Source organism: Centruroides sculpturatus, unplaced genomic scaffold, assembly GCF_000671375.1.
Source record: "Centruroides sculpturatus isolate CEXI.00-Female unplaced genomic scaffold, Cexi_2.0 scaffold1743, whole genome shotgun sequence".
Lineage (NCBI taxonomy): Eukaryota > Metazoa > Arthropoda > Arachnida > Scorpiones > Buthidae > Centruroides > Centruroides sculpturatus.
Genome location: NW_019385892.1, coordinates 78,157 through 102,345, shown reverse-complemented (window position 1 = coordinate 102,345; position 24,189 = coordinate 78,157). Strand labels below are relative to the sequence as shown.

The 24,189-nt window shown below is 40.9% G+C and overlaps 1 protein-coding gene across 1 annotated transcript; it reads left to right on the top strand.

The window, feature by feature from the left end:
• The first annotated feature begins 2,214 nt into the window (after positions 1–2,214).
• Positions 2,215–21,564, top strand: LOC111612436 (aminopeptidase N-like). The gene is made up of 20 exons (XM_023353649.1): positions 2,215–2,947; positions 3,421–3,573; positions 3,637–3,739; positions 7,657–7,786; positions 7,861–8,048; positions 8,117–8,230; positions 10,360–10,494; positions 12,580–12,645; positions 12,824–12,889; positions 13,025–13,173; positions 13,253–13,338; positions 13,485–13,615; positions 14,849–14,904; positions 14,974–15,121; positions 15,498–15,586; positions 15,655–15,768; positions 17,206–17,370; positions 17,446–17,574; positions 17,661–17,730; positions 21,041–21,564. Exons 1-20 carry the CDS (start codon positions 2,421–2,423, stop codon positions 21,203–21,205), a joined length of 2,784 nt encoding a protein of 927 aa, XP_023209417.1. The 5' UTR covers positions 2,215–2,420; the 3' UTR covers positions 21,206–21,564.
• The last annotated feature ends 2,625 nt before the right edge of the window (positions 21,565–24,189 follow it).

Genomic DNA, 24,189 nt, shown 5'->3' with positions numbered 1-24,189 from the left:
TAATAAAAGACAACGCGCGTATGCGAAACGGCTGGACCGCCGCAAAATTTTCTTGGATTGTTCGGGAATTCCGGTCCGCNTTCCGCAACGAGTGGCGGGTGAAAAAGGGAGGAAAACGAAATAGAAATGGGAAAAATTCATTACCGACGATTAATAATTCAGTATTTGTATAATTCCGGGATCGATGTTTATAAATAATAAAAGACAACGCGCGTATGCGAAACGGCTGGACCGCCGCAATTTCTTCCGTCCCTCGTTACGCCCTCCCACCGTCCGCAATTTGTCCGTCTTTACGCCTTTCCGTCGATTCTTACCCCCGAAGAATATAATAACGAATGTCAAAAATGTTGTTTGAAAAAACAAAGCCGAATCCATCTTATTTTCTACCCGCGACTCGATTAAAAGACACAAAGTATCGTTTAAATAAACAGAAATTCTCCGTACTCTTTATTCCGTAAAAGTCTATAATAAAACGATCTTTTGGGAAATTTTCACCGGATAATTCATTTTCCCCACATTTTGACTTAGAGAATAGTAAATTTCCATCAAAAGCCACTTTTCAAACAATTGTCGTTAACTCCGGATGGACATTTTTGCTTTTCTGTCGACGGACTCGGGATTTAATTGAAATTTTCCAAAGAACAAACGGACCCAACCTAAACTAAAAAAGGATTTTATATTTAATTTTTGGTAGCGTCACGTTTTACGTCGGACGGAATAAAATTTCCCACCGACTTAAGCGCCATCTTAAAACTATTTTAATAGATAAATGAATAAAATAAAACCGTTGGAAAGGGCGAGGGAATTTCGGTTCGTATCCACCCGCCTTCCCAGAACGCTCGATAACGGAAAGTCCGACCAACGAGCGTCGCGCCGGCAATTTCGACCGGAAGCGCCTTTTTACCATAAATGGAATGTGTCTAGGCGAAAAATCCCTTATTGGCGTTTCGTAGACTATCGCTTTAATTGAGCGATCCGAGGAAGGGAAGGATCGACGACCGCCAAGCGTTTCTTAACTCGCAAATAGATTTCTCTTTCCCTCCGGCCGAAGCGCCCATTTTACCATACGGACCGAGTAATCTTAAGACGATAAGAAATTGCGGTCGAAGATCGGCGCCGTTCCTAAACTACCCACGCGATTCTCCGTTCGGACTTTACGGTGTCCGACGGCGGGTGTTTCTCCACCCGGTAGGAAGAACCTTCCCTAATCGTTCGCTTCCTCCGAATTACTCACTTTTTCCTCCCGCTTCCGACACCGACGACGTCGAAAGTTAATAACTTGTAGCGATTTCCTCGATAATCCCTGGAGATCGTCGCCCGCTCCTTGGAAAATAAAGGCGCCACCGGTCTCTTCCTTCTCGTCTCCTTCGTAACCTCCTAATTGTATTTCGTACCGGGCGGACGGAGAACGGTTCGAAACTCGGTTTAATCGCCGACCCGGGAAGTAACGATAATTTTTGCGTCGACCAAACCCAGCCGGTGTTCCACTGTCTTTAATCTATAAATAATTGTCTATTTTGGTCCGTCGATCCCCAGCCAAATCGGCGTTTTTCGGAATTCCGAGCGGGAAAAGACGTTAAGAAACGTCTTAAGCGGTGTCTTAACCCGACAGGATATTGGACGTCGCCCCGTTAAACGGTTAAATTATTCGATGTAGCCGTAGCCGCGTCCTTGGCGCTTTAACTATTATCTCGCGCCTCGTCCCATCGGTATATTGGATCTTTCGATATTTCCATTTTCAGTTCGGAAGGAAACTTCTATTTTACTCGCCTCGTCCGTTTCCTTCCTCTTTTGTTTCGGGAACTAAACGCCACTTTGGTGGCGATTATCGGAAGGAAAGACGAAAAATTTGCCAATTTTATCCATATTTACCATTACGTTTCCTTCGGATCTACCCCGGGCGGCCGTAAATAAGGTTTTGGCTTCCACCCCGCGGTTAAAAAGGCGCTTCCTGTTTGCGCTCGAATAATTTCGCCGCGTCACTAAACCCGATAACGTAACGGTCGAACAATGCTTTTCCCGTTTATTGATTCACCCGTCCCTCTCCAAACAACGTTTCCGTCTCTTTAAAACTTGCAAAAATTACATTCGATGGCCGTAAAAAGTCGTTCCCGACCTTCCGTCCATGGCGGTGACGGCGGAGGAAAAGTCGCCGGAAGATCCGACAATTATACAATTAATTTATAAGCCGCTCGTTGGGTTCGTTCCTTGTAATTTTTCGGTTTATCCACGCCCGAGTCCGGTCGTCGGTCGACTAATTAGAATAATTGTTTTAAAAAAAAACCGGATGCGGCGGAAGGGAGAAAACAAAAGGTCGCGCCGACGATGGTAAAAGCGCCCGGGGTCACGTGAGCGAAACGAACCAATGAGAGGTCGGCCGGCCGAGTTTTTCGCTCTCGGGCGATACTCGGAGGATAACGATGGAGGAAGCGGAGTACGAAAAACGTCGCGCCAAACGTTCTCGAAAGCGACGGAAGATCCTGTGTCTGCTTTTGATCCTCTCGCTGCTGATAATCGCCATCGTCTTAATCCTGTACTTCGTGGTGGTTCCTCTCTTGTCCGAGGAGGAGCCGCTGCACTTCCGTCTCCCCTCCGATCTGGTTCCCGAATATTACGTTCTCCACATCCATCCCCGGCTGACGGACGACAACTTCACCTTCGTCGGAAACGTCACCATCAACGTCGTCTGCGCCTCGTCCACCACCAGAGTCATCCTCCACGCCAAAGATTTGGATATTTCGGATACGAAAATCACCGAGTCCGACTCTCGAGTTTCGATCAAAAACACCAAGTTCGACGTGGACAACGAATTTTTCATCATTAACACCAAACAACAATTGAAAAAGGACCACAGGTACCAGATCGAGATGGTCTTTTCGGGCCACCTCCGAAACGACTCCAAAGGTTTCTATTGGAAAAACTACACCTCCGACGGAGAGAGCAAACTGTGAGTAACCTTTGTAATTTCCTACCGGGCCGGGCGTAAAGAGTAAACTGCCAAAATATCCAGAGGTAACGCGACGTGTCGCGGCACTATTTTAACGCGCGTCGCGCTCCGCCAATGGCTGGGACGAAGCGAATTTAATTCTTTTAACGGGGATTACGAAAGTAGAATATTTTTTAAGCGGGAATTTACCAGTTTATATATCGTTTATATAATCGAATTTCGGTGTTTGTTCCCAGCCAAAGGTTTAGAAGGAGAACGAAAGAAGACGTTGGTAAATTAATCAACGGGGCGCGTACGAACTCGGTTCTTTTACAATGGCCGCGTCGAAATAGAACGTTAGGAAAAGGGGGAGTATTCCCGGCTGTCTTCGCCACCGGGGAATTTAACGAAAAAGTTTCCGTCGGCGCTCCTTAACAAATTATAGAAATTTTAAAGTATAACTACTAACGCCATTGACGTTTTACGTAACGCAGTTTGGCGGCAACCAATTTCGAACCCACTTACGCCAGAAGAGCGTTTCCGTGTTTCGACGAACCCGCCCTGAAAGCCAGCTTCGACGTCACCGTCCTCAGGCCCAAAAGATACAACTCTCTGTCCAACATGCGCAAGAAACGCACCGAGACCAGGTCGGTATGACCGCGTTAATTAATAACCGCCCGGAAAGAATGTAACGATTCCGTTTACGGCAGGGACGACCGAGTGGAAGCCGACGTGTACCACTCGACGGTCAAAATATCTACGTATCTGGTGGCCTTCTTCGTGGGCGAGTTTTCCGGCACCGCCGTCGAAAAGGTAAATTCTCCCTTTTTTTCTATTTTAATTCGGTTCGGACCTACCGGCGTAGAAACGCGGAAAGACCGGGCGGATTATTTGACGGGAGAAGGGGCCAATTAACTGTTTTCTTTCTTTCAGTTTTAACAGGCGCGAACGGCGGCGGTTTCGTCCTTTTCCGCGGGTCGACCGGAATAAGCGGCGCCTCCAAAAATTAGGGACGACAAACGGGGAAAACGAAAGAATCGAGAGTAAACGCTTTAAACGGTACTTCCCACCCTTCCCGCCGCCGGAGTTTAGTTCCGAATCTCCGTCGGCGTCACTTTGGGCCAAACGTCCGTTTTCCCTTTTCGGATTTGCAATGTTTTTGCTCTTGGTAAAAGTAATTAGTGGAAAAGTCTCTTCCCTCCGTCGACATCTCCCCACGCATCTTCCGTTTGCCTATTTTTTAATCTTCGGACGGGACGTCGGAAACGTCTTTCTTAATTCCAGGGTATAAAATTTACCGGACTTAACGTTAAGGAATGTCCGGTCGGGCGTTAAGGAAAGGCGGCAATCGATTTTATATTTAAAATCGGCCGGGCGGAACCAAGTATTTGCGGGCCGCGGGCCGTAATCGTCTACTTTTCCACGGCGTTTAAAGGGCGGGCCCGGGAATCTCCCGCCTTCTTCTGCCGAGGGAAAAACGTACTTCCGTCGCCCCCGCCACCGGAAGGGGAAACCCGAAACTTGAAAGGGGATGGATTACCGGCCCGGGGCTACCTTCGAACCGGAGTAAGGGGGGAGAAGCCACGGGATTACGTCACCAGTGCAAGGAGTTATAAAATCGGATTGTTTCTTATCGCGTAATCCTCGGGCTTTGACCTAGGGTTAAACGGTAATCGGACTAACCGAGAGAGTAGCCGGAGCCGAACGTTCGGCCGCGGTTACCAGAAGGCGGAGTCGATTTTTTTGCAGAATAACTCGTGGCTTTCGGGACGTTTATCGAAGGTTCCGTCCGAGAAACGGGCGAGGGACGGCCACCCATTCTCCTCAAATTATACGAACCGGGAGGAAATACCTCCCGGAGGAAGTTCGGCACTCCGTCCTCCTCTTTACATTGGCCTTCGAACGTTTCGGCCCGACAAAGAGCTCGACCCGTCTGGACGAAATGGTAAAATTATCGGGCCGAGTACCCCTTCGCCGCTTTTTTTGGTTTTCGCCAGAAAAATTAATTAAATTCGCAAATACATTTCGATAGATGGAATTTACCGTCTTACGGAAGCGAATGTCGCGCCCTCCGGCTCCCCCACCCGGGTGGCGTCCGCCGTATTATCGCTTCTCTCGGCCTTCCCCGCCGTCGTTTCCCCCGTTTATCGGAAAATATCCGCCGTAATCCACTTTTTCTACGGCGACGGAGGAAACGTTTCCGGCATTTTTATCTCTCCCGAGCGCGGCGCCTGGTTTTTCGTCTCCGTCTCTCCTCTCCGGACACTTTTTAACGGCCCTAATTGGGAAGAAGCGGTGTTCGTCCCCCGTAAATGGTACCGGAGATGGACGGAAGCCGGAATGCGACAGAGGAGAGCCGCCGTCGGTCCGGAGTCGAAGGGCAGAAACGGCGGAAGAGTGGCCGCCCGCCACGGGCGATCGACGGGCGAAGTCTTTCCGACTTTTCGAACGTGGTAATTAAAATGTACGGCGGTCGAAAATGCCCTTTCTAATAGGACGAAATGCGGTTATCCGGAGGTGGAAACGTCGTTTCCCGCCTTTCTGTCGTCTAAAACGCAAATTCAAATAGGCTATGGTTTTTACCTCGGGCCGACGGAATCTTAAGAAAACTCCCGCAATCCAAAAGTCGTATAAAAGATTTGACGTAAATTGGGATTAAATACCGTCCGACTCGCCGGCCTCTCCCGACTTTGCTCCGTTCTTCCCTTAGTCGAATACCACCTTACGCCCAGTTACGTTAGACGCGTAACTTACGCGGCAGAGTTATACTCGTCGGTCGGCGTCTCTTATTCCTTTGTTTACGTTTGTATTTTAAGAACTTTGGTCTTTCTCGGTTCGCCCGAGCGTCGACGGAGGGAAATATTCTTTCGTCGTCCTGGGCAGCGTCGAAATACCGGCGCCTACATTCCGTCCGTACGGTTTTTTCGCTCCCGACCCCTTTCTTCCGGGTTTAGCCCCCAGATTAAGCGCGGTGGATGCGGCGGTTAATCCGTCGACGGGTGAAGACCGCGTGCTTAGACGTCTTTTATCCAATCGCGCTCGGGCCGTTTCCCAGAATTTCGGTGGGAGCGGGAGGACGGTCCCCGGGGAAAATTCTACGCCGGGTACGAGGAAGGCGGGTGGACGTCCGTATTTCCAACCGTTTACGGAAGTAAATCCCCGGAAATCGGCAGTCCGACGCGGGGAAAAGGTAAAAAGGTGGCTAAAATAAACGCGCCTCTTTTATCGTTGTAATTATTCCTCTCCTCGTATCGTATATGTTAGAGAATAGGTGGCTGGAAAAGTTCTCTAAGTTTGTTTATTTTTACTCTCCCGGCTCTTAAGTATAACGGAGGGAAAGTATGGCCGGGGATCAACAATCGCCCCTCAGATTTTTACAGTTTTGGACTGGGAACACCTCGAAACGTCGAGAAATGTAAAAAAGAAAAAAAATTCGGGGAGATTTCTGTACGTACGGACGTAAGTCCTGGCGTATGCGCGCGGGTGCGGGGTTTTCTTCACTCTTTCTCCAGCCGAATAGCCGTGGCGCTTTTCGTCGAAAATTTCTGCAATTTTGCTCGGAGGCTGGTTTACCGGAGGATCGACGCTATTAAATTTTGCTGGTTAAAGGTGGCGGAGTGGGCAAGTAACGGAGTGGGTGTAGGGTCGGACTGGGTGACGATTGTACCGGCGATCGAACCCCTCCCTACCCACAAAATCTAAACTTTTGCCATTTTATAATTATAAGCTTTTTCGATAAAATGCGGTAACCCAGTTACCGGGCTTTTCCTTATTTTTTAATCTCCGGGGAAAGTTTTGGAAGAATCGGACGAGTCGGCCACTCATTATCCAATCTCGTAATATGAGTAAATTTAACTCGTACGCGTCGACTTTCGGCAGTTTTTTAACCTCCGCAACTAACTACGTTATTTAACTTTCGATAATAATAGTTATGGTAATTGTGGTCGGTACAAAAACGCTCGTATTTATGAATTTCTCCAACTTAACCACCGTCGATAATCGCTTACGTTTACGTGGACATTTTTTAGGCTAAATATTGTTAAACTGGAACTCGGTTTGGGCCGGTTACGTCACCGTTCTTCCCATAGGATGTAAAAGTTTCTAAATAACGTAGGGCGCGTTCTTCGTTGGTGACGCCAACTTAATAGCTTTAAACTGGATAAAAAATATTGGCCGTGGCTAAATTAACTTAATACGACGAGTAGCTGTAGATAAATACGATAACCTTGAAGGGCGACCGAGAAAACAAAAAAGTTTCTCCCCTCGTTTATCGTCCTCCGCCGTACCAGTAAGATAAAACGCCTAATAGATTTTTTTTTATTGTCGGACCGCCACTCGTTTACCGAACGAAAAGTCGGTGTCCATTTCTCCAACCCTTTGTTATTCGGATTAGTACAATTTGGTCTTTTACGCTTAATATCTTAGTATAAGGCGGAAAATCTGCCGTATTCCCAGCTAATTTTTCACCGCATTAAATAGACTTCTTAACGAAAGTCGCGTTTAAATTACCAAAGTGCCGTCGCCTTTTCTCCCTTCCAATCGGCACCCGAAAACAGTTTACTTGTTTAAACGGAATTTTTGAAAAACGTCTTATTTTCGCCTTACCTCGGCATTTTCCAACGTATTCGACGGCGAGATTTCGGGTCGCCACGAAATAATAATCGCGTAGAAAATAAAATATTCCGTAACGAATTTCGACGCGTAATCGCCGTTTATATTATACTATTTAGACAGACGTATCGATATGGGCCAAGTCGAAAAGTACGGCTAGTAAAATTAAAGACGGTTTGGAAGAGGCGATTAAACTGTACGACGACATTTTGAAGAGATTACAATTTCCTCGGCCGGAAAACAAAATAGGTACGAAATAAACGATTTGATTGGTTTTTTCTTTTAATGGGCGAAAGACCGACTTAGGCCGCGGTAATTTTTAGATATTTTGGCCATTCCCAACGACGACGACGACGACGACGAACCCGACCGGGAAGACGAACGGAAGAAAGCTACCGTAGGATGGGGGCTGATCACCGCGGACGAAGACGCTTTGATTTTGGACAAGGACGACAGTTTGGACAGAAAACAAATGGCCGTGTCTCGAATAACGCGCGCTCTGGCTCATCAGGTACGCTTTTATTGTCGGTTAGAAGTAACGGCGACCCCGATCAAACCAGTCTTCTTCCTTTTTCCCAGCTGTTCGGCAACGTGGTCACTCCGAAATGGTGGAACGACGCCTGGCTGAGCGAGTCCCTCGCCACCTACTTAGAAACGTACGAAATCGACGAATCTTACGACGACTGGAATTGGGTAAGAAACTTTTAATTAAACTACGCTCCTCCTTAAAACGGAATGCGGGGCCCTTCTCCATCCCGGCGCGATGGAAAATATTAGGTCTATCGAGTGCGGCGGGAAGAAAGGCGCGCCGTCGGCCCCCGAAGTCTTTGGCGCGACTACTCCGGGATTACCATACAAAAAGCCGTTCGATACGTTTCCGTAGATGTAAAAATATAAATAGTTTCGTCGGTTTTATCGAAATTACCGGAGACCCGGGCCCGGGGGCGGATCCGCCAAGGACTAATAGGGCTTTAGCCCCGGGCCCGCAAAAGTTGAATTATTATCGTAAATTGTTAACTTTTTCCTTAACAGCCAGAGCTTATCGTATAGCGAAAAGTAGTTAATATTAATAATTTAATAATAATAATTTAGAGTATTATTTGTTTTATTGTAATCGGTCGGGTCACCGAGTGGCAATTTTAAATCCACCGTCCCGAATTCGAACGCTATAAGGAGGATAATAATAATGGCCGAGCTACCTTATAAGGCAACGGCGATGCGTCCCGACGGGCACCGTCGGACTCGGATAAGCTTTAGTCCCGGTTAAGCGCGGGTCGCGCGCCTCCCAGCGCATGTTACGTACCGAAACATCGTCGGCCGCGCGGGAAAGGCGAGAAATTGTCCAATTTGTTCACCAATTTCTGGCGCCGACCGCAAATACTACGACGGATGGTTGGAGCGCTTAAGAGAGAGGAGACGCTAATTACGAAGACTGCGAATAATAAATTGATTAAAAAATTTAGGTTACGGACTAATTAAATTCGGCCGAGTCCGCCATTGGTCGGATATAATTACGGCAGAAATACCTAGAGATTAATTCGGTTATAGAAACTTTTTGAGTAAATTCTAAATATTTAACCCCTTAACGCCCACCTGTCACTAATTATGATGTAATTAAGCATAAAAAAACACATAGAAAATACTTAAAACTGAAAAAAACGAAAGAAATGCGTTAATTTTGAAGAAAAAGCTTGGAAGTTTAAGTTCCTTTGTCTGGCCTTTCTGCCAAATTTGACACCGATGAGTCATTGTTTACGCAGTTGGATGACCTTGAACACAGCTGGAGTCGGATTTCCCGGGGCATTCTCATAGACCTCTCGGGAGGACAAGGGTTTAAACTAGGGTGAATATGAGCCACGCCTATATTTTTAAATATTTTTAAAAAATTAAGATTTTAATTGCGATTTCCGACCCCCCCGACTTAATTAAACGTGTATATAATAAAATCTATTAATTAAAAAAATTCAAAAACTATAGGAGGTGGTTTTTGACATCAGAAAGTAGCTTTAAATAACTTTACCGAAGGAAAATCCGTGCGCTACAACTTAGGAACCATGAAATAAATTTGATAAAAAAAAGTCCCATTAAAAAACAGTTAAGCCTTAATCGAGCCTTATCAAAGGCTAATTAAAATCGCGATAAAATTTTTTCGCGCGGACAAAAAATTTTCAAAAAATTTGTGGACCTAAAAACATTCCAAAAATTGAAAAAATTAATTTTGTCAAAAGTGGCCTTAACTACCGAATTTTTCGTAACGCTATGTAACCTTGACGAGTTTTCTCGTCAATGGGCGTTAAGGGTGACCAAATAACTAACGAAAAAGTTTTTCTGGAAAAATGTAGGCGACAATTAGGAAAATTACTCCGTCGACGTATTAATTAAAAATCGAAAACGTCCTTTTTTGTCTTCCGATTTCTTATTTATCTCTTCCGTTAAATATATCCAATTAAACGAACTTTTAATATACAAAAATTAATTTTTTGTAATCTTAATAGGCCTATCCGAAGAACGCTGTAATCTCGTTTATATTTATTACCTTCCGTACGAAGGGCGAAACACTTATTTTACAGAAAAGAAAATTTCTTTTCTATCGTTTATCGTGGTAAAACTGTCGGAGTAAACGTCGAACTACGTTTATTTTACGCTTCCCCAAATTATAGATAATATTTAAATATTAAACCGAACGTATCGAATCGTATTATCGTTTTAACCGAAGAAAATAATAAGGTTGTCCAGTTTTACTCGGTCTAACGGAAGACCGCGTAAAATCTCTACTCCGTAGCGCAAAACTCGGTCGACCGGTGACGGATCTTTTTTTTCAGATGGACAAATCGACCATGAGATTGAACGAATACGTAGAAGAAGACTGTTCGAAAGTGGAGCACGTCGTGTCCGACAACGTGACGAAACCTTGGAAAATTTCGCAACAACTCGACAGTTTCGCCGTTTCATTGAAGGTAACGTGGTTTCCACCTTTCTCTACCCGTTCTTGTAAAAGCGAACCGACGACCGTTTCCCGAAAATTTTCCAATTTCACTCTCTTTCGAATTTTTAACCGTTTCGAGGGAAAGTATGAAATCAATTTCAAAAGTCGTTCTTCCGGTTAAGCCTTAATGCTCTCCCTCTCCCCTCCGCCTAGGAATTTCGAAAAATCCCTTCTTAGTGCGCGTTTTCGTAACGTAAATTTCACCCGTTTAGGTTTAGCGGTTTGCTCTGGGCGATGATGAATCAGAGACTAAGTCAGTCGGGACAAGTAATTTTATACATTTAGATTTTCGTTCTTTCAAAATAAGTCTATTACGTTTTTTTCTTTCGAACTGTTCCGTTTTCGCCGCCGAGCATTTTCAAATTCCACTTTTATAGACAAACGCTCGATGAAGACTGTATTACGCCTATCATCTTATATATATATCTTACATAATAAGATACGCGTAATATAAATTCTCGAATAAATTAGAAAATAAATGGAAAGGCATTGGTGTTTATCGAGTTCTTACGAAAACGAGAATTTTAAATACCATTTTAGAATGGCGTTATAACAATTTGGCGAAAAGAATACATTTAAAATGTATTTGTCTCCGACACATTCTTTTTGCCAAATTGTTATAACGCCATTCTAAGATAAGAGCGCTATCGAACGAGTCGAGCTCGGCCGAATACGTTTCGAAACACCTGACGTTTGTTGGGAAGAGATACTTTTGTTTCGCGTAAAAAACTGGTGTCAACTTTTCCAGTGTAAAAAAAATCGGCAATGGTTAGCGATAGACGTGAGAACCGCGTAATCGGAGTAGCGGGATCGAATAACTACCATTGTTCCGTCGACGGCTAATCGTACGGCCTTCGGATACAAATTATAAACCTTACCTTCGACTTCCGGGAAGACCGGATCCGCCACGTGGCGGAGAATTTTCTAAGGCCGAACGAAGAATTACGGTTCGAAATGGTCCCTTTCTCGGTTTGTTACGAATAACGCTCTAGTCGATTCCCTTGTTTTTTCTTGGCTTGCGCGTCGGTACGGTAATAAAAAGCGGCAAAAGTTTATTTTCGGGGGGTGCCTCTTTTTATGGCTTTCCTTTGGATGGAATTGCCACACATTTTCGGATTTAATAAAAGTCGTTACGAAACACGTAAGCACCGGTAGGAAGGAAATTCGTTCGTTATACGCGCGACGTCTCTATCGTAAATAACCGCGACCGTCTTTTCTCTACGTTTATTTCGGTGGCACATAAATCCTCCCGATTTATTTATAATTGTTTGGCTAGACTCGATCGTTTCAAACTTAATCCGAATAAAATTTCGCCGTACTATTTACCATCGCCGCTCTTTAAATAATGCGTGTCCACTTATTTAGAAAGAAACGTTTCGCGGAATTTTAAAAGTTTTGTTAATTTCTAATTTTCCAGAAAAGAAAAGTAGAAACCAGCCGTAACCCGGAGTAAGCCGTATTACGTTAGAAAGCTGTTTATAGTTAAATTAATATACAAGTTTTGTTTTATGTGAGGAATTTAGTGAGATTATTGTTCGCGGTTTCGGAAAAGTTGGCTAATGGTAACTCTGGAATTTTCGGCATTTCGGCAACTTCCGATATTATCGATAACCGCCATCGAATATATCGACGGAAAGAGTTTAAAAACCAGAAAGGAATACGAAAAACAATCTTGTCCGAGAGAAAATGTTGCTCGTCTCGACGAATAGGTTTCTATTTTTCTTTCTTTGTTTCTTTCCTTATACTTTAATTATTTGCAGCCTACGTTTTCGACCCACCCTTTCTCGTTCCTATACACTTTACAAGTTTTTTCCTCGACTGGAACTTTTTATCACCGAAGATTAAATCTCTCTTATTTGTAGTTACGACACGTAAATGAGACAATCGACTCCTTTATGACAATAATTACATCAAAATAAACTATTTGATGAATAAGCAAATTCGTATTTGACTTTTCTTACGTCAAACGTGAAAATTCGTTATTATTTAGTAAATAAATTATCGCGAAGGTGGTAAAATTTTGTAATATTTTTATAATTTCTCTCAAATTTTTTAGGGATGGAGAATTTTAAGGATGCTCAACTACATTATGGGAGATAAACACTTCTGGGATGGTTTGTCCGTAAGTAACGTCGCTTTCTTTCTCGTCCTTTATCTAAGAAAATAATCCGTTGAAAATAAATTATCGACGAATACCCCAAACGTGGTTAATGGGAAGGTAGTCATTTTGCCGCGCTCTTTCTTAATGACGACAAGAGTTTTAACAAACCGAATAAACCAAGAGTAACTTTATGTTTTAGAATTTTCTAAAGGATAAAGCGTTCAAAAGCGTGGACCAGGACGAATTTTGGGACTATATGACCAAGGTGAGTTTTAATGGCAATTCTTTACAATAAAACCCATTCTTTATATAAAATAATACTCCGGACCTACGCTATTTTTGAGGTTGGAATTCCGTTTCCACACGGCCGATATTAAAGAAATAGGAATTATATTTACAGGCTCAGTCCAAGCATTACGCCTTCGACTTGAAGACGCTTCTAAAGAACTGGATGATTAATCCGGGACATCCGTTGATAACCGTCTCTCGACAAGATTCGTCCACTACTTTTCGCTTGACGCAAGTTTCGTGCCGGAACGATTCGTCCACGTATGTCCCTTCTTCCGTTCCAATGTCGGAATTTCGCTCGATTATAAATTTAATTGGCTTTTGTGTTTACACCCCGAAGCTTGTGGAAGATTCCCATAACTTACATAGACCAGAAAAAAAGAAGTCACAAAGAAAAGATCGATACTTGGCTCCTGTCTTCCAACGGTAAGGTTATTTGCTACATTTAAATGGTTAGCCTTTTTATAGCCTTAAACTCGCTATTCCATCCACTTAGAACTCTTAATTTTTTAAAAAATTCGCCAATGGAGTATTTCTCCCTTGGCGTAAGAGATTGGCTTTTTATTTTTCAGGAACTGTCAACACTTCGGCCGACAAGCACAACTGGTTGCTGCTTAATCCCGAACAGACGGCTTTCTATCACGTCAACTACGATAAAGAAAATTGGGACTTGTTGGCTAGTCAACTCGTCGACGACTTTGAGGTCGGTGTCAGAAAATTCCCATAAACGTTCCTAACGAATTTCCAAAGAGAAAAATTTGCCCGGCCTATAAATTATTAAGCGCTTTTCGACATCTTTTTGGGGGTTAAAGACTCGAAATAAAATGATAAATAAATAATTGTAGTGTTGTTAGGAGTAAGTATAAAATTGCTCGGGAAAATACAGCCAAGCTTCGTGTGATCGTTGTGATATATTGTGTGTTCCCGCGTGACTAGCCGTCTTATTCTTACTCCTAACAATTAAAGACGAGAACGAGTGGCAATCCAGTACAAATTATAGTTTTGTTTACACCATTTTCCAATTATTTTATACTTCTTATACTTTCCTTTATTTTTAGTTTTTTCTAAATAATGCCAAGACACGTCTTCACAATTCTGCTTTCAATTTACTCAATTAGAAAAATCCATTAAATGCAAAAATGTATTTTGTCGCAATATATTTTCGCACTTTTCGATATAAATGAATGCAATTCGACGGCGCTTTAAAGTGTATGGCAGGAAAATAATTCTAGACGGATTTCTGAATCTTTTCCGAATAACAGTCTCCTCGTGTCCGCGACGAAGGCCACCTCCAATCCAGAAAATGTCAAAAGGCAGTCACTTTTAATAAAATAATTATTTTTGCCTTCGACTTCTTCCGACGCGTTTAAATTATGGTTGAAAAATTGCCATCTTCGGGAAAATTGATAAAATTAATAAAAGTTTAAAAACTATTCGATTTTAATTTAAAATTTTCCACCCCATTGAGGAAAGGAGAACGTTCCTCGTATTTTTTATATCTCGGCCCGTTCCAACTTTCCCGATTGTCGCGTGATGAAAGTAAGAATAAACAGGATCATCCTTTTCTTGTTATAATTGTTGTTCGAATGTGCGAAACACCACCGAAGTCGGAACAAGCCGAGCACTTTTTTAATAAAATGTTTAAATGGAAAATAGATATTTATAGAAAGAATTAGCATCGATTTTAATATAAAAATAATTATAGAAATTATTAATATATTTATATATTTTTTCGTCTAAATAAGCGGCTTAAAACGGGTCTTTTAAAAGTTTAGACCGTTATTTCTTTTATCTCGTTTTTCACTTTTCTCGAAAATAATTAAAACTTTGTGAAGTTAACATTTTAAAATTGGAAATAAAATGTCATTTTAATCGATCGTATTTTATTGTTTTAATAATTTTTTTTAAATATTAAAATATTGATGAAAATTTCTAGGAGATTCCCGCAGTAAATCGCTATCAATTATTGTTCGACTCGCTGTATTTTGCCAGGTAAATATAAACCGTCGTCTTTATTTTATTACGTCAAATTACGTCTACTTAACGGCAAAAGTGTTTCAGAAAGAATTTGTCTTCCTACGAGAACTTCCTCAACATAATGACTTACTTGGAACAGGAAGAGGACGACAACGTGGTCGAGTTTTTAGCATTGTCCAACCTTTCGGAAATTGCTAAAATGGTCAGAAGAAGAGCGGGAGACGACTGGAAGGCGAGTTTCATTCTCTATTACATCCACGAATTTTAAGAAGTTTACGTCGCGTAATCTTCCACGCGGAGGAAACGTGGATTTACTCTTTTATTCTCGTTTCCGAGCTTCTTGATTTACTTTTGAATTTTTCTCTTAGACGAACGTCGATAAAAGATTTATGTAAAAATCGCGTACGAGTTAAGAAATTTTAAATTTTTTTCTGTGATAAATCCTTGCACTTTTTCACCGGTAGCAACGAACTAAAAGCGCTTCTACTAAACTGTTTCTAAACGGTATTTAAAGCTTATAATAGCGTATAAGGTAGACATAAATGTTAGAATTGATGGTCCGCGGCCAGGAAAAACTCCTAATTATAATGAAATTCTATTATTTAAAGGAGTTTATTGGAAAAATTACTAAAAAATTATACGAAAGAAAATTTAAAAGAGAGAAATCTGGCGAAAAAATGGAGTCCGAAACCAAATTGTAAGTAAAGTTTTTATTTCCTCTCACTAATTATCGGAAGAAATTATTAAATATTTATAAACTTACAGAACTTTGAAGAAAGAGATTTTGAGCGGAATTTGTTCCGTTAACGAATCTTCTTGCGTAAATTTAGCCATAGAAAAGTATGAAGAATGGATTAAGCGTGGGAAGGACATTCATAGGTAAGAAGCGATTTTCTGTTATTTAATTATACGAAACCGAAATTACCTTAGTAATAAATGAAATATTGCGTACGTACGGTACTCCGCGCACGTTCGTATCACGATTTCGCGTATTTTCCGCGGCCTCAAAAAGGTCGAAACTATAAAAAAAGTAACAAAATCGAACAAAGGTAAAACTTTGCTGTAAAATTTGGCACGTGCCGGTAAAAGGCGTTTTAAAAAAATTATATTCGGGCGCGACGATCCCGATAACGGCCGAATTCTTACATCCCTATTCCGATCGGTTTAAACTGGATGACAAATTCTAAGGGATAGAAGTGGTAGAAGCATCAATTACTTCGGGAAAATTGCCCACTTCCTAAAGCAATTTGTCGTCAAATGTATACGCCAGTGTAAATGATAAATTCCGAAGCCAATCGAAAACGAAAGTGCAAACTTTATTTTTCTTAAACGTAAGTTTTCTACAAGTTTATTTCTAATTTTTTAAAATACACTAAGCCCTATTTTTAAACAAATTCCCCAATAAAGTATTCGACTTTTGTTAATCGTAGAAGTAAGGTTAACTTTATTTATATCTTAAAAGGGTTGTAATGTCCGTACCGTAACCGTATCCGTATCCGTATCCGCTGGTACGGTACGTACAGCAGTAGCTACGAAATATCGTAAGACACGGTGTACCGGACAGATCGCCTTAGGCACGCGCACTCTTGATGCAAACGGGAGAAAGTGTGTCCGTTTGTTGTTGCCAGATCTACCATCTACACTCTAATTATTTATTCATTTATTGTTTATTTCTATTCTTTACGACCAAAATAACTCTTACTTTAAATCTTATATTTTTCAAAGGTCTATTTTTATCGATGAGACGCACTTGCCGTCGACACTGCCCGTCTTCTCGCTTTTTATTAATACCGTAGTAATTTCCGATAGCCACGTATTCTTGTCCGTTTCCGTCGAGTTCCCGATCCGTCCGGGTCTTGGCTACTTCCGGCCTTCGACTTCCGATCGAAAGACGACTCGGCCCGTGCGTAGTCCGCAGATTCTCCCCATCCAAACTTTTCTTTCGGAATACAATACGGCCATACGGATGCGATACGGAGTTTATAATTCAATCTTAACGGATTATAATAATGGCGTGTCAATACTTGTCGCCGCTAAGATAAAAATAACTTAGAAAATATGACCATAAATATTTGCATCTTCACTAAGATGTACAGTACTATTATTCCGAGACAGACCGTAATTTTTTTTAAAAATCTTTCCGGGGCGAAAAGAATTTTTCTACGACATTTTAGGCCGAATTTCCGATATCGGTGGGAAAGGGAGGAAGAGGAGCGGATTGACCTCCGGATTCCTAGAAAAAAGAAAAGGCAAAGAATTCCGGACCCACGAATTTTCTCGAAGAACGGCTTTATATCCGACTCGTGTTAATTTCAGGAACGACCGTCCCTTAGTGAAATTGTTCCTGTGCACGGCGATCAGAAACGAGAGTTTCAGGTGGGAAGAGGTGGAAAACTACTTTAAAAGCCTAAGAGGAAAATTTCCCTCGGACGACGTGATTTACGCTCTGGGATGCGTAAACAACCAATACAACCTCCATCGGTAGGTAACTTCCAGCGCCGTTTATCGACGGGCGTAAAAAATGCCAACGTTTGAGTGGGACAATTCTATTTTCAGCGTGTTGAACGCCGCTCTGTTCAAGAAGCCCAAGTATCTGCCGTTCGTAATCGATAGCATTCTGGACCAAAGCAAGTGGGAAGTCGTTTTCGACGTTATAACAACCGAAAGAAGCAGAATGCTAGAAAAGTGCGTACTCTTTCTCGCCTAGAAACTTCGCTCCACACGTTTTTCTAATTTACTTTAAATTAATTGAAAATTTTAAACGTTAACAGTTCCGACAGATTTAAAGCCTCTATGGAAATCTTAACGCAAAAGATATCAAATTCCGACGAATTGGCAAAGGTAAGAAACGTCTTTTTTATTTTCTCGAGCCATTTGTAAGAAGCTCGCCGCTACGATTCGGTATAGAAAATCCCGGTATTTGGGAAAAGTCGGCAGAACTTTGTTCTTTTTCTTTTCGAATAAAAAATAAAGTTGGCCTTTTAAATCGAGCTGAGAAATCCAGCGGCGGGAACACGTCGGCCGACCGAAACTCTAGCGAACTCGTAATCGGTAAGACCGAATAACACGCGCTAACAAAAAATTAGGAAAGAAGCCGTGTTTTGTTTTATTCGAATCGAAATTTAAGCTATGACAATCCACATTTAAACATAAAAAATTATACCTCCATCGTATACGAACGAACAATATATAGCCTATTACTATTTTCGCACCTTTTATTTAAGGCCCTGTACACACTAGGCGTTTTTCAACGCGCGTTTTAAAGAACCAAGAGTTCTATGTAGCCGTATACACTCAAACGCCAAGCGCGCGTTAAACGCGCGTTTATAGATTTTTGTTAAAACGCGCGTTTTGCGGGCACTTTATGGGCGCTTTGAGATATATGTGCTGCCTTATAGCGACGATGGAGGAGCACACACAATCAATTACTTTCTCGTCCATTTCCAAACTGAGCCAGTGCTAAACGCCGAACTAACGCTCGTCGAACGCCGAGCTAACGCTCGTTGAAAAACGCCTAGTGTGTACAGGGTCTAAACCATTTAAGTATAATTTGAAAGAAATGAGATGGAAACAATCTACTTTATTCCGGTACGCTTCGTTTATCGAAGTGTATAAACATCGTCTTTTTTATACTTCAATCAAATTCATAATTAAACACACTTACGCGTACAATTACTGGAATATACGCCAAATATACGACGGATTTGTTTATTTTAAAACTTCTTCCAAAATGATATAAATGTAGAATCGAGTTGCTAAATTATCGTATAAGATAAATTTAAAAGTATGTCAAATAGTCGTCTATAAAACTTTAACATAGTTTCCGGGTGTTACAATTTAAACGTTTTAATACGAAAATGTATTTTTCGTAAAAAATAACTTTCGATACGAGTTTATCCTAATTTCATTTATTGATAGAACATCATTTTTCTGGAAATTCTTATTAGGCCTATTTAAGTTATTTTAACAGACAAAAATAAATTATTTACTGTATCGTAATAAATATAAGTTAATTTGAAATTTGTAATAACTAATAATATAAACTATTTAAATTAATACCGAAAATATTACATTATTATCAAAGAAATACAAATCTATTAAATATATTAATTATAAAACAAAGACAAAACAATAAGCAATAGTAATGGATGTCATACAATAATCTAGGCCCATACGGTAATCGGCAATTTGTTTTTTTTGACAACCAAAGAAAAAAGTTAAAATCCAGGCAAATGCAAGTTTTAACAAAGCATTAAATCGAAGAAACTTTAACATTGTTTCGATTAGCCGGGCCGAGGACAAAAAAATAAAACACGCGATATAAAATAGTATAAAGTACAAAAAGAGAAAGGAAAAATTATTATATAGCGGCGCTTTCCAACCGTTTTGGCCGCGTGACAATAATGACGTAGGTAAGAAGTCGCGGTATACTTGGCCGAAAGAAATCGAAGGCTGGCGTACACGGCGAGTAAAATAATATTCATTTTAAATTCTAACGACTAACAAATGCTTATTTGAAAACATCTTTTTATATCGTACAAAACACAGCTTCGTACAATAAATGTCGTTTCGGAGTTTTAAAATTCCTCCGTATCCCTTTTGCGGCACTCCTATTTTACCCACACTTTCCATATTCGTAAGCTCCGTGACAATTATAACGTTTCTTTACCCGACCGTCTACTTAAAACATCTATAGATAAACTTTTCTTTCCGGTGTTCGAATTCCGTAGAATAAGCATTAAAAATCGTTGTTTCTTTTAAGTACTATACTCCAATTCGTAAATATTAATAAATACGTTAATTTAAAGCCAATATATTCGTAATAAAAAATGAAATGGAATAATTTATTAACGTAATTAGGAGTTATCCCGTTTCGAGAGGGACTCTACGTAGAGTCCGAACAAACGAACTTATAAGTTAGAATTGGACTCTGTAAAATTAAATAAAAAACTAATCCTTGGTGAAAAAAGGCGGATAATCGGCTACCAAACAGTTCCGTCGTTGATACGGGCGCTATTCTTACAAGAAACTGTATTTAATAAAGCAATTATATATTCGTAATAAAAAATAATAGGTCTAAGTTTAATTGAAAATTACTTACCATTTTCGGGGCTAAATTGATATTTCTCTAATGCCGAATTGTAATTCGTGTTGGGAAATAAGACGGGCCTTTAATGTATCGTCACCGTTGTCCGAGTTCTACTTATAACGTCGCTTTCTTTTTCTACAAAATCTCCTTTACGAGAACATTTATTTCTGTATTCTGCGTTTTTGTAAAATGACTTTTACTTTTCTTAAAAACTGGCTCGTTTTATCCCATCATTTAATCAACTTTTCTTAAATGAATATACAATTATTCGCAACGATTTTTATCGTCTTTTCTTTCAAATTATATTAAAATGATTTAAGTAAAAAATGCGAATATAGTAACAAACATGTTGTTCGTTCGTATATGATGGAGGTAAAACCTTTTATGTTTAAATGTGGATTGTTATAGCTTAAATTTCGATTCGAATACAACAAAATACGGCTTCTTTCCTAATTTTTTCTTAGCGCGCGTTAGTCGGTCTTAACCGTTCGCTAGAGGCACCACGCTCGGTTTCGCCCGGACGCTGGTAGAAAACCGTGTCGAATCGACGAAATACGACGCCGTAAAACGACTTTCGGCGGAATTAAATTCGCGGCGCGAAAACGGCAGCTTTCGGACGTCCAAACGACGGTCTCCGTTAAACTCGCACCACCCGGCCGTATTTGCGCGCTAAACGCCATTCGACCACTTCCGGCACGGTTAATACGTATTAACCGTACTACGACCTACAAACTTTCCTATAAATTTATGATTAGTGCTTTTTCGCTGCGAAAATAGAATTTGCTTTGTTTTGTAAACAGTACCTACGAATTGCTAAAAATTGAAGAAAACGAATGCGGAACGTTACAGTCGGACCGAAAAGGCAAATTTTTGTACCTTTCTAAATGCGGCCGGCGTCATTTCCCGCATTTTTGTCGAAATTCGCGGGATAAAAAGAGAGCGGATGACCGAACCGCGCCGCTCGGTCGGTTAAATGGTGGCAAAAGCGCGCTTTCGGGGGAGGCGAAAGAAATGGCGCGCCGTTAGAGGCGTAGACTTTAATTACCATTCGTTTTTCGTCAGATGAACCAAGTGTACGAAACTTTCAAAAAACAAGACATGCCGAAGGACGAAAGAATATTTCTGGAAAGACTGATTAAGAAGACGGAGAAGAGAATATCGAGCGAGGATCTTCAGTTAGATGAGATAGTTCGTTGGTTGCGGAATAAAAACTGGAAACGCGTGTAAATGCATAATTTCGTAAACAGTTTAGTCTGTAATTATCGTAAATTTATTTGTATAAATTTGTCTGTTCGATAAATAGAATAGCCGATACGTTCCGATTATAACTTTATTTTTATATTGGACGTCGGTCTCGAAACCGTTTAAGATGTAAATTAACAATTCACTCTTCGCGTCTATTTTGAAAAAATTAACTTCCCATCGGAGAGAATAGATTTTGTCGAAAAACTACGGGACGTCTTCCGCCCGTTTTCCTAAAATATAAAATAAACAATTTTGTAAAATTACGTTCGATCCGAGAATCGTGTCTTCCCAAGCGAATGTATAGAAAAAAGAATTAAAACCAAACGTTTGAAAGTGTAAAAGACAACTTGTTTTTAATTTGTAAATAATGCCACGAGTTTTATTAAACCGGCGCCATTTTGTTGGCCGACGAAACGCAAAAATTTAAACCGTCGACGTTTTCGTTCTCGTCCGTGTCGCCAAACAATCGAGATATCGTAAGATTGGACGAAATAAATTGCCACCGAACTTTAAATATGTCATATTTTAATTTTAAAAAATCGCAATTCGTTTCCGAAGGAATGGAAAACGTGTAAACCACGCTACTTCTCCATCTCCCTCCGTTGTCTTTTGAATTTTTCGTCGTTACGTACGCGAGATCATTCTCCTAAAATATTGTACGGGAGCGCCCTCTCCTTACAAACGTTGCGCTTAGAAATTTTCGGACTTACGAACAATCTGACCGTACTGTACTGTACATAGCTTCCGCAGTTCACTCGCTTTAGCCGGTAATAAATAATGCCGATTTATTTCTATCGGCATTTTTCGCCGGGTACTCGCCCTCTAGTGTTTATAAACAAAGCTATTTTATCTGGGTGGTTTGATTCGTTCTTGCGTATTATCGTCGGCATTAAAGACGAATAGCGATAGAATTGCGTTCCAAATTGCCATTTCGAAGCCACGCGGCAACCCAATATCAGTTTTCGTCTATTCCTACGCGAAAAACACGTTTATTCGGAAGTCAGAATTCGGAGCGGCTCGTAAATATAACCGACGGACAGTGTACTCGACTGATAAGAATTGACAAAAAATTTCCCGATTTATAGGAACTTACACGGCTTTATACGAACGAGTTTTGCCGTCAATTTTAATACTTAATGGGTAACAAAATTTAATCTATAAACCTTCCGCGTTATAAAGCTACTCAGTTTACACGATTTTGCCGCAATCGGCTAAATAGACTCTCATTTAATTAATTAAAATACAAAAATAAGCGAATAGCCCTACTTTAATTTTACTTAAATACTACTAAATTTCTACCAATTCGACTATTCCAATTTCGTAAAATATAGTAATTTCTCCATTTTTTATTTTTTCACTGGCGCTACCGACCGAGAAAGGCGATAACAAAAGAATTGCCGAAAAGAATAAAATTGCACGGTTTCGCCATAAATTTACATAATCGCGGGTTTTAATTTGCGCCGAAAATGGCTCTTTAAAAGGCTGGCGGAATTTCGTAAAGACGTACCGAAAGGGGAAAGCCGCTTAAGGGATCGCTTCTGCGCCGTACTCCGGAGGATGCACCGTACCGTACCGCACGGCAGGACGCAACGCGGTTCCAAGCGCGAGTCCGAGAGGGTTTTCGTTTGATTTTGTTCGCGGTGAGCTTACGCGGGTCGACTGGGAACGAACGCGTCTCGCCGCGCAAATAGGCGAGTTCGCGACATTACGTATAGACGTGGATATCGCTCGCGCGCACAGTCTTACCGTTCTTTTTTCCGTTCGTTATTATCGAATGGAAAAATCCGTTCGTTATTATTTTTTCCGCCGCTTACTCCCCAGTCTCTCCGCACGAGATATGCGCGGTAACCCATTGGCGCTTAGGCTGGCGCGCAACGTCTTCCTTTTAATTTTGGAAATGGCCACCCTAGGCTATAGAGGAGAAGGTGGTATTATGGAACCCCAATTATATTTTAGTGAATTGTAAACAAGGTATCATAACTACACCCACATTTTTTGTGCCAAAAGTACTGGTAACTATTAAACTAAATGTTCCTAATTGGATTTTTCTCCAGTGTAACTATAAGTATGGTTTTTGAAGGCTTTTGTACAAAAAGTCCGAAAGTAGGCTTAGAGAAAATCGGGTGGTAATATGGAACCTTACTGTATATTTTCAAAAAAATGCTTTAATGTAGCCAAAAACAAATAGGAAAGGACAAAAAATGTTAAATAATTACCAAATTATTTACTCCAATGTATTTTATCGCAAAAATGCTTTTATAATAGAAAAATATGACCTCCATCAACAATATATATTCCAGCAGCTCTTTTTCGATATTCTCGGGAAGAATTGGCTTTCTACCTAGTGTCTTTTTCACAAATTGCTCCGGAGGAATGTCTGCTCGCAAATAGAAAGTTCGGAGGAGTCGAGTTCCATATTACTGTAAAAGCACCAATGGGGTCCGTATTTCACGCATCGCCATCTGGAATTAACTTATGTCTGTCGAGACCAAAATTTAAAAAACGTGAAAATCTCACAGATTAATATGTACCCCTAAGTCTCTGGAACGGAATACGTGCACCGGTGAACCTACAACTACACGATTTATATTTTAAAAATAATTAAATTCACCTAGCATTCAGAACTTGCAAATTTTGAAAAAAACAAACTTGCCGATTAAATACGGACAACCGTTTAACTGAAGTAAAACGGGTTTTCCCCTTGCTATGGATGTCTGCCTCCGCTACAGTTCGCCTTTATTATCAGTTCGAAATGGGGTGGTTCCATAATACCCGCAGTGTTCCATAATACCACCTTCTCCTCTACATATTACGTAACGAGGAATTTGTAAAGTACGGGTATATACGTACAAAGTATATCGGTAAATCTATATAACAATGGTTTAGAACAGTCTTTCTCAAACTATGGATGGCGTTAAAATGTTAACGCGTGGCGAAATGATACTACCGTCCTCAGAAATACTCGT

Bases quoted from the DNA above. Each gene is read 5' to 3' on its own strand.
- LOC111612436 (XM_023353649.1), top strand. From the start codon at position 2,421: ATGGAGGAAGCGGAGTACGAAAAACGTCGCGCCAAACGTTCTCGAAAG. The intron at 13,339-13,484 runs GTAAGGTTATTT...TTTATTTTTCAG, and splicing joins TTGGCTCCTGTCTTCCAACG to GAACTGTCAACACTTCGGCC. The intron at 13,616-14,848 runs GTCGGTGTCAGA...GAAAATTTCTAG, and splicing joins AACTCGTCGACGACTTTGAG to GAGATTCCCGCAGTAAATCG.